General features: G+C 62.6%; 1 protein-coding gene across 2 annotated transcripts in view; it reads right to left on the bottom strand.

Moving 5' to 3' along the window:
• Positions 1-3,011: 3,011 nt before the first annotated feature.
• The window catches only part of SARDH (sarcosine dehydrogenase), a 64,823-nt gene continuing 58,165 nt past the window's right edge, over positions 3,012-9,669 (bottom strand). For both annotated transcript variants that reach the window (XM_049711447.1, XM_033415342.2), the window contains 2 exons: positions 7,658-7,793; positions 3,012-5,238 (listed from right to left, as the gene is read on the bottom strand). In XM_049711447.1, the coding sequence (XP_049567404.1) occupies positions 5,113-5,238; positions 7,658-7,793 (262 nt within the window). In that variant the 3' untranslated portion in view covers positions 3,012-5,112. The remainder of the gene's footprint in view (positions 5,239-7,657; positions 7,794-9,669) is intronic.

The raw sequence follows: 9,669 nt of genomic DNA, 5'->3' as shown, positions 1-9,669 counted from the left end.
CTCGTGGGCAGCCTGCGCTTCTCCCCTATTCCGCCCAGATTATCGCACCCGTGTCACTGATAAGAGTACATACCCTGGTTCTGTGCTAACCCTCCCACGAACCCGCGACGGACTGTTTCTGCTCCCATGGACAGATCTAAAGCTAGGTGCTGAGGTCACCCAGAGTGAGCACAGGGCCAGGAAGTGACCCCGGGCCTGTGTGACCGCAAAGCCTGGGCTTGCAACCTCCATTTCCTTGCTTAGGACCCAGGCACTGTCCCAGGGCCTCGTGGGGACTAAGCAATGACAGCTGGGGCAAATGTTTACTACCTGAAAATAGCCGGTCAGCGCGAGGCACTACCTTGGCCAGGTCCCTTTGAGTGCTGTCCAGGATCCCCCATCTTCTGAAGGATTGGGGCGGTGGAAAGAGGGCGGTGAGGGTCCAGCAGCCTGGGTTCCCAACCCTCCCTCCGCTGTGTGGCCCTGGCCAATTTACTTTCCTTCTCTGGGCCTCCATCTTCCCATCTGCCCATGGAGAAGGTTCCCCCGCCTCCTGGGGGCAAGAGCTGCTCGGGTGACATGCGCGGAGTCCCGGGCTGAGGTGCGCCCACGCATGCTCAGTGTTGAGAAGGCCTGGGGCTGGGTGGTGGGGGCCGTTCCCAGGCTGCAGGCTCCCACGGGAGCAGGTGTGCCTGCCTGAGCCGGTCCCGGGAGGCTCCAGGGCTATATTGCCCGGTGGCCATTAAGCTCACGTGGCTGTTTAAGCTTAATTTTAAATGAATTAAAATGATATAAAACCTTTGGGTTCTCAGTCACACCGGCCACATTTCAAACACTCGATAGCCACGTGTGGCCATGGCTACTGTAGGCGCAGCCCAGGTATAGAGCATTTCCATCAACGTGGAAAGTTTCACCGGGCTGCGCTGTACCACGGCCGGGTCCCAGACAGCACCAGCTTAGCTGAGCTGCCTGGGCTGGGAGCCACGTGCATCCTCACATCCCAGCAACCCTCTTGACGGGCCCGGCTCCGGACAGAGCAGCTGGACCACCACAGGGGTGCAGGAATCGTCCACGGAGGCATTTGGGGCAGGACCAGTCTCCCAGGCTAAGGGTGGTCCCTCCTGCTTCGGAAGGTCCAGCCCCTTAGCCCCAGTGCAAAGCATTAGCAGCTTCCTGCATTATGACCACTGACAGGCCTCCAAAAGCCCAGTGGGGATGCTTCGAGTCCCCCAACCGTCAAAGGCTCTCTCCGTCCCTGGCCCCCAGCCACCCATCCTGTGGTGCAGATGGAGAAACAGAGTCCAGGGGCTCCTGGGGGCTCCTACTGTCCTCTGCTCCATTGCAGCGAAAAACAAAGCTTCTCGTTATTGCAAAGAACCCCCGTTTCATCCCCCTCCGACCCTTCCAAAATGCCCTGAAAACCACGCAGGGTCTCCCGGGGACACGCACGGCTCTATTTTCTCCCGTCTGTCTAGCGCCCCCACCCTCACCCACCCTCAAGCATACACTCCACATTTCCCTGCATTTTCAAGAGGTTCTTGGGTGGAAGGCAGCCCACTGTGTCCCACGAATCCCAGGCCAGAAACTTCTGTGTTTGTGGCAGGCTCCTAATAAGGACTTGGGGAGCCCTCAGCGGGAGATTCTAGACTAGACCCCAGGAAGCCCTCCCCCTGTGCTGACATCATGGCCCAGGAGGCCTTCCTTTGCCTATGTGTGGGGACCCTCGCCCTCTGTCCCCTCTCCGGTCAGAAACCAAAGCTTTGCCCTGGGCTTCCATCCTGCCCCTTCCTCCTCTGGAGGTGAGAGGAGGGGTGGGGGGGGGGCAGGAGGGGGGAGGTGAGAGGAGACAGTTATTTAGGGTCCACGGAGGCAGTTCCTAGGAGATGCCTGGAGACCTCACGGGAGAGGGGAGGGGCGGCCCAGGCGGAGCCCCGTGTGGGCGGCCGAGGGGCAGTCACCCCCAGGCCCGGCCTGGCCCACAGACCCCTAGGTGCAGCGTTTCGGGGGTTAGCGTGTTTGCAGCGGGGGCCTTGAGCGATGAGCCTTTAAACTGGGGAGACTGAAGAATAAAGCTGAGAGGGAACAAAGGCAGAACCAGAACCAGCTCATGCTGGGGGTGGTCTGAGGCCTTCCAGCACTGCCACGGGCCCCTGAGCCCCTGGAGGGGCTGTCAGGTGAGGAAAATCGGCAGGCCCCCTGAAAGGCCTCCTGGCGCCCCTGGCGACTGCACCCAGCCCCGTGGCCATGCTCGGCGAGGCCCCTCCCGGCCACAGCGTCCACGCCTCCCCACGGCCCACTGCATGCCCCACTGTCTCCCGCTCATGTAGTGAGGCAAGGACCCTGGGAGGAGTGAGGGTCTCGCCAGGGTCCCAGGGATTCCGCCTGGTGGACCCTCTTCAAGCTCACTCTGCGCGACTCCGAGCCAGATGGCTCAGTACCTTCCTCTCCAGCAGTGACCTGGGCGGGTGGTTCTGGCCGCCCAAGGGAAGCGCTTTGTTCCACGGGGTGGGGATGAGCTGAGCGCTCGGCCCATCCAGGCCAGATGGTGCTTCTGTCGGGCAGGGAGGGTCCCCGGCAGGCAGAAGCTCCACTAGGGTGTCCTCAAGCGGAGGCAGGGCGAGGGAGCCCAGGGGCTGTGCCCCCACCGCCCCCTTGCAGATGGGGTGGCTGAAGCCCGGATGGGTAAACACGGCCCAGGCCACGTGGCAGGTCAGGCTCACCCCAGGACCTTAGCACATGACGGGCTCGTCGTCCACAATCACTCAAATGTATCCCCAGCTCCTCTCCTTTGCCGAATGCTTTTGTTGCCCCTCTTACCAGCTCTTCTGGAGGGAGGTGGGCCCCACGCCAGCTCCGTGTATATGAGGTGTCTGGGAATCGAGCAGGCTGCGAGTTGCCTGGGGATTCCACTGCCAGGGCCCTTGGTCCTCACTGAGGACAGGGGCACCTCGTTCCCGCCAGCCACGCAAAGACCAGAGGCAGGGTGCCAGTGGCTCTGATGCAAATGCCCTTGCTGGGTGCAGGTGTCTGGGGTCCCTGTGGTCCCTAACAACCTTCCAGGCTGACAGACAGGAGCTAGTGAGAGAGTCGGGGCCTTCACCGTCCCGGGCCCCTGCAGGAGGCTCAGAGCTCCCGGCACACCTGGAGCCGCACGCAGGTTGAGTCTGAGGGCGCGGGGGCGTGGGGGGGGACCCTTCTCCTGTGTCCAGCCAAGCTCAGTACTCAGGGCCACGGTGAGGGCCACAGTGCTCATTCTGTCCAGAAAAGCCTTCCAAAATAGACGCAACAGGGTGTGTCCGGAATGGGATTAGGAAGGACGGGCTGAGGTCACTGGCTCCGAGGGGAGGGTGATGTGTTCTAGCCCTAAGCGACCGGGCAGCCAGCCTGCTGAGGGCCAGGCCGTGGCCTAGACCTTCCCGAGCTGCGGGCTCAAGCAGGTGAGCTGGGGGGCGGCCCATGACAGCCTCTCTCGTGTCGGTGACCCAGTGCCCTTTGCAGAGGGGCCAGAGCTATTTCTCCCCAGCAGAGGAACAAACACAAACAGGGAGGGCGAGAGCGAACGGTTGTGTTTCTGGGTTCAACCCCTGGGGAAGGAGTCGGGCTGGAACCTGGGCCTGACCTCCCTCGTCCAAGGCCTCCCCCCAAGGACGGCTGTGGAATGAACACGTGCACAGGCCCCGAACAGAGGTCCACGGCCAAACCACAGGGCCCGGGGAAGCAGCCCAGGCCATCTGGGAAGCCAGCTACCCTCCTCTCCTCCGCTGGCCCTACGGGGTCCACTCAGGGTTCCCCAGGCCCGTCTGTGAGCAGGGTTGGGGGGGGCTGCAGGCGTTCCTTTGCCTGAGGCTTGGGAAAGACAGAGGTCCCCACCCCCCAGCTTGCGGTCTGGCGAGGGGGCCAGATTCTCTCTACAAAAGTCACCCGAAACCCAAACGTCTTCCCATGGCCTTGGCTTTATTAGCCTGACCTGTTCCGGCCCCGTCTGCGGTGGGGCTGAGTGGTGTGTGCGCCTCTGAAGGCAGCCTGGGCCCTCCGGGGACTGCCTGCACCTCCGGCACCGCGTGGCTTCCCGCCTGTGTCTGCGGGAGCCGTGTCTCTCCTGTCCCCGAGCACCTGCCACGCCTGCTCCCCACGGGGCCGGGCTCGCTGGGGCACAGCCGCGTGGTGCCGCTTTGTGGCAGCTGCCTGGGCCCTGGGCTGGCCCCCATCCCGGCAGGGAGGCAGGGCTCCTCCAGAGGCATGGAGGACAGGTCTGGAAGCCCCACGAAGGGAGCAGGGGACTCACCCCCTTTCAAGGGCCTGTGTGAGGCCCATCCCCAGGGGGCCGGAAGAGTGGGAGACCAGGACCAGAGCTCAGTCCTAATCAAAGAGTAAGGACAGGAGGCACCCACCCAGGCAGGAGGAGTCTGCCAGGTTCTCACCCAGCAGCATGCCTTCCTCTCCAGACCTAGAGAGCGAGGGGCTCTCGGGGAAACCAAGCCAGGAGAGGGAGCTTCTGCACAGGGGAGGGCGGGTGCTGATCTGAGACCCCTCCCACCCCTGCTGCTGGCACCGCTTTCAGGGCTGGGGACTCTCAGGAGGCTCAAGGCAGGAAGAGCTTGCTGTCTGATCCACCCCCCACCCTTCCTGGGATCTGGGAACCAGACCATTCTGCTAACCTTGACCTCAGGGACCGGGCCAGTCTGGCACGCACGCTCTCTGCCTTCCCTACTGCGCCTGAGGCAGACAGTACCAGTCAATCCCCAGTTCCAGACACACCTTACACCTCTGCGAGGCTGCTCTGGGCAGCCTTCCAGTCAAGGCTAGGAACCCAGGGTAAAGCTCCCCGCCTCCCTGCTCTGACACGGGCCTTATCGAGTGCTTCCTAAGCGCTTCTCAGAAGCTCTCAAGGGCTACAGGCGTGGTCCCTGAGCCTAAGGGGTTATGGGTGGCTTTTTTAGGGTGTGGGTGGACTCGAGACCACCCTTTGGTCAGTGACCACAGCACGGGCCTTCTGGGTCCTCTTTCCACCCTCTCAGTTTGCATCTGTTTGCGGGGGGATGGTTCGCAGGCCTCGACTGAGGGCAGGGGGAGCCCAAGTTCTGGCCAGGGTCCTCCGGCCTCCGGATCGGCTGAGGCCCTGCTCCCCTCCCCTCAGTAGATCCCTTTCATCCTCTTGTTGTCGGGATCGAAGGGAGACTTGAGGTGAGCCTGGGCCGGGTAGGTCACCCCCATCCTCTCCAGGGCGTACTCTCCACTCTTCACAAAGTCCAGCGAGACCTAGTAGCAGAAGAGGAGGGATCTTGGTCACTCGTTACCCAGTGGGTGCTGGGCTCACGCTACCTGCCTCGGGACGGGGCCAGCTGTCTCGGCCTCACGCCCCCCCTGCGGGCAAACCCATCGCTGTGCTGAGGGTCCTCCCTGAGCCGAGGAACTGCCCTGAGCAGGTAGATTCCGTGTCCCCGTGCCCCCGAGTTGGACCTGAGCACCTGGGGTCCAGCAGAGCCGAGGTCTGGCAGTCAGCGAGATCTCTCCCGCGGGGCAGCACCCCTCCGCCCTGGAACTGCAGGTTCCTGGGAACCGGAGCACGGCCTGGACACGCAGGGCAGTGGCGGGCAGAGGCAGAGTGGGCTGGCCCGGCGCAGGATCCTGTTCTCCGGGTGCAGAGAATACACCCAGGGCCGGGCCTCACGGAGGGGCTCTGCTCGGGCTGTTAAATGACCTCTCGGCAGCTCAGGGCTGGATGGAAAAAGTACCCCAAAGAGACGAGGCTTTTTACGTGACTGCGGTGTTGGAACGAAGCGGCTTCTAGACCAGGCTTCTGAGCCGTGGTGGGCACTGGCCGGGCTCAGAGCTCCACGCTGCCCCCACTGGGCCCAGAGGCAGGTGGCAGAGACCACTGGTGCCTTCAGACGTCTGAAGGACGGGCTTGCCCAGCGCTGGGGCGTAGTCCTTGCTAATAAACACCCCGGAGGCCACCAATTCTGCCCCCAGGTCCAGAGCCTTTCCTTTCAAGGGCAGTTTTCCTATTTTACAAAGGAGTCTTGGTTATCCCGCTGCTGTGCTGGTAAATGTTTAACAACCAGCTCTCGAGGGAGGGGAAGGGGTTGGGGAATCGGGGAGGCCTGATGGTGGCGTTTGCCCATTTCCATGGTATAAACACACTGGACATCCCTGATGGCGGGGTTGGGAAGAGGTGGAGACAGTCGGCTCTTACAAGCCAGCCTGAGCCGGCCCTGGCCCTGCACTGGTCAAACCCGGGTGTCCTGGGCCCCCTGTCTGGGTAGGTATAAGCTTCCTTCCCCGGTCACGTTAATCAGAAACCCAAGCTGACCAAGCAGAAATAGCAAGAATTATTGTTCTTTGAAAGAAGAGGTGACTAGGCCTGCACCCACCCCTACCCTTGCATGGGGCAAACGGACACGGGGCTTCTGCTGGGACCCAGGGCTCCATATCTGGGTGTCAGAAGGTCCTTTGTCACCGCAAAACGTCATCACTAGCCCTGGCAACCCCACGGCAATAAGTGGAGCTCATTAAGGCTCCACTTAGAGCAGAGATCTGTAGACAGCCCTGTGAGGCAGGTGGGAATAATCTGTCCCCATTTTACAGATGAGGAAACCGAGGCCCAGAGAGACGCCCTTGTCCAAGGTCGCCAGGCCAGTCCAGGGCAGAGCGCCAAAGCTACTGAGGCCGAGCCTGTGTCCTGAGCCTCCCAGCCCACTGCGGATGCAGCCTCCTCAGACAGCACCGCAGCCTGGCCCCGTCCCCCTTGGGCCTGCCATCGGGCCTGGCCCGCCCTTGCACCTCTGCCAGGGCTGGTCTGACTCACTCCTCCTGCCCCCTCCATGCTGCTGCTTCCAGGTGCCTCCCCCAACCTGGAGTCTCAGTGCGGGGAGGTGGGGGGCTACAGCCCAGAGACTGTCGGGCAGGGGAGGCCAGAAGGCCCAGCTGGGTGGGCATCCCTGCCCCGACGTCAGAGCCTCTTGGGGCCCCTTTCTCTGCCGTCAGGGGGCTGGTGCACGACTCCAGGGAAGCAAGCAGGCGAAGATGGCACCGATGATAATGAGCTCCCCCCCCACTCGCGTCACACCACCCAGGCAGCCCGGCACGAGCTTCACACCCCTCCCAGGGCTCAGACCCCTGGAGGCCCACTAAGGGCCCTCGCTCTGCCCTCACTCCCCTGCCAGTGTGGACGGCGGCATCCATGCTCGGTGGGGGGTTATTTGGGTTTACAAATGATTGTTTGGGCAAAATGTTTAGATTTTCTCCACCCGGAACAAGCTGCCCCTCTGTCTCATCGCCAAGTTTCCCAAATGTGCCTGCGCGCGCGCGTGTCTGTGTGCACGTGTGTCAGTACGTGTGCGCACATGCGGGTATACGCGCGTGTACACGGACGTGTGTGCACACAACCGTCTGCACGCACACGGGGTCTCAAGCTCTAGGGAGCAGCAGGCGTTAGCCTGGCCCAGAGCCTCTTCCTGACCAGGAGAAGCTTGGAGCTCCCAAAATCAGATTCTTTTGGAGAGAAAACATGGAAAGAGCTCCGACTCTGCCCAGGGACACAGCCCCATCAGTCAGTCACCTCACTGTGCTCTGGTCCCCGCACGCCCAGCACACTCGAGGCGGTGGGCAGGGGTGCTAGTGCGGAGCCTGAGAGGACCTGGGGCTCCCAGTGGCAGTGCTGGGGAGTTGGACTCACCGGCCCGCCGTTGGGGTCCCGGATGTAGCCGTAGGCCAGGGTCTTGTCGATGGTGAACCCAAAGTCGGCTCTCCGGACGTGGCCCACCACCTGGCCGTTTCTCCAGATGGCCTCCAGGCCGAACATGGGCACTTTCCTGGAAGAAGCAATAGACGGCTGGGACCCCAGAGCCCCCAGAGGGGAAACTCCTGCGCTTTGCCTGGTCGAGGAGAGAGGAGCCGCGCCCGCCAGACCACGGGCTCCACGCTGCGGGGCTGGTCTGCTATGAGCCCCCGTGCCCGGCGCCTGGGCCCCGGGGATGCCACGGCACAGGCTCCGAGCAAATAAATGAATGAACAGAAAACACCAAAACCAGGATCTGACTTCCGTGTCTCTAGGGACAGGCCCCACAGGTTTGGAAGAGGCCCACCTTGAGGATTTGACTTCAGATCAGTTTAAAACTGTCGTACGACTTGTTTTACTCTGATGGGTCTCCTTTTCTACAGCGTGCTGCATCGTCTATTAAAAGTGATTTTCGGTATTACACGTAAGGTACAATGCTCGCTGTAAAAGTTTTGAAAATTCAAAATAGAAAACAAAGATTAAACTACAGTCACAGAAACGCCAACACCGGATCGTCTGGTGCAGATCTTGGCAGACGTGCCCCTCCTGCGCGTCGCGCCTGCGAGGGCTGTGCTGGGCCCTGGGGAGGCAGCGAGCACCACGTGGCCCCGGGGGTCCCCGGGGCGGGTGTGAGGACCACACCCGGAGGCGAGTGGGGCACAGCTGGGCCCAGTTACGGTAACTGGAACTGGGTGAACCCTACACTGAGGAAAAGAGCCTGCACAGGGTCCGCCCAGTTCAGAGACCAGGAGGAAAAGGCCTGGGCCCCACGGGTCCAGTGGATGAGGGTGGGACGGAAGGAGGCTTTGTAAGCACGTTCTTGTCTCCTTTGGTCTCACCCAGTCCTACCGGGGCGCCACGTCCATGGGAGGGAACAGCCTCAGAGAGGCCACCTGCCTCGCCCAGGGCCCCAGAGCAAATGCAGCGGGAGTTCTCTGTGACTCCCCAGCCGGCTCCCAGGCCGGGTCTCTCCTCAGGCCTGGGACCGGCCAGGCCACGGCACTGGGTGGAATCTGCAGCCCGGCAGGGAACCCCCGAGCGGGGAGAGCCAGGCTGTGGCCGGTGCCGTCTGAAGTTGTGGGCGCTTCCTGGAGGGCCAGGCGGCAGAAGGCCTCGGCGGACCCCTGCTCTACCTGCACCCCAAAGCAGAGCTGAGCTGCTCCCCCGGAGACGGACAAGGAATCAAGCGGAGAGGCGGCCTGATGGGAGCCCAGGGAGAAGCCGTAGGACGGTGACGGCCCCCAGCTCTGCTCTCTCTCCGCCCCCCTCCCCTGGGCACTCTCAACACTTGCTTTGAAGGTTCCAAATCTGGGAGAAGTGGCACCCTTGACGGCTGGCTGTCAGCTCCAAATCGACGAAGCCCAGAGACGCCCGCCGCCCTGGAGACGGTTGCTACTCAGACTCCGTGTCACACCATCTATGCCTTCCAGTGCCAGCACCCCGGACCCAGGGACAATGTGGGCTCAGCTCCGAGCACGTAAGGGCGACACGCTCAAAAGCTGCCCCGGGGGAGGTGGGGGAGAAGGGATCAGGCCCCTGCACAGGGCTCGTGCCCGGGCGAGAGCCACCCTGTCCCTTGGCCCCCACGGTCTCCACCTGTAAGTGGGGCTGGTGGCCCCAGCCTGGCCCTTCCCTCCACGGTCCCCCCTCCCGGGCTGTGGGGGGGCTCTAATGAGGACACGGTGGAACGTGGCAGCACCGTGACGGGCAGCCAGCTCGAGGCCCTTGGCCTGGCGCCTCCCACAGAGCTGGCTGGGGTTGGCAGGGCCTTTCACTTTTAAAATCTGTGTTTGAGGGAATTCCCTGGCGGTCCAGTGGTAAGGACTCTGCACGTTCCCTGCCGAGGGCGTGGGTTCAATCCCTGGTTGGGGAACTAAGACACTGCTGGCGCATGGCGTGGCCAAAATTAA

The sequence above is a fragment of the Orcinus orca genome, chromosome 6 (assembly GCF_937001465.1).
Source record: "Orcinus orca chromosome 6, mOrcOrc1.1, whole genome shotgun sequence".
Lineage (NCBI taxonomy): Eukaryota > Metazoa > Chordata > Mammalia > Artiodactyla > Delphinidae > Orcinus > Orcinus orca.
This window is presented reverse-complemented; position numbering and strand designations above follow the sequence as displayed.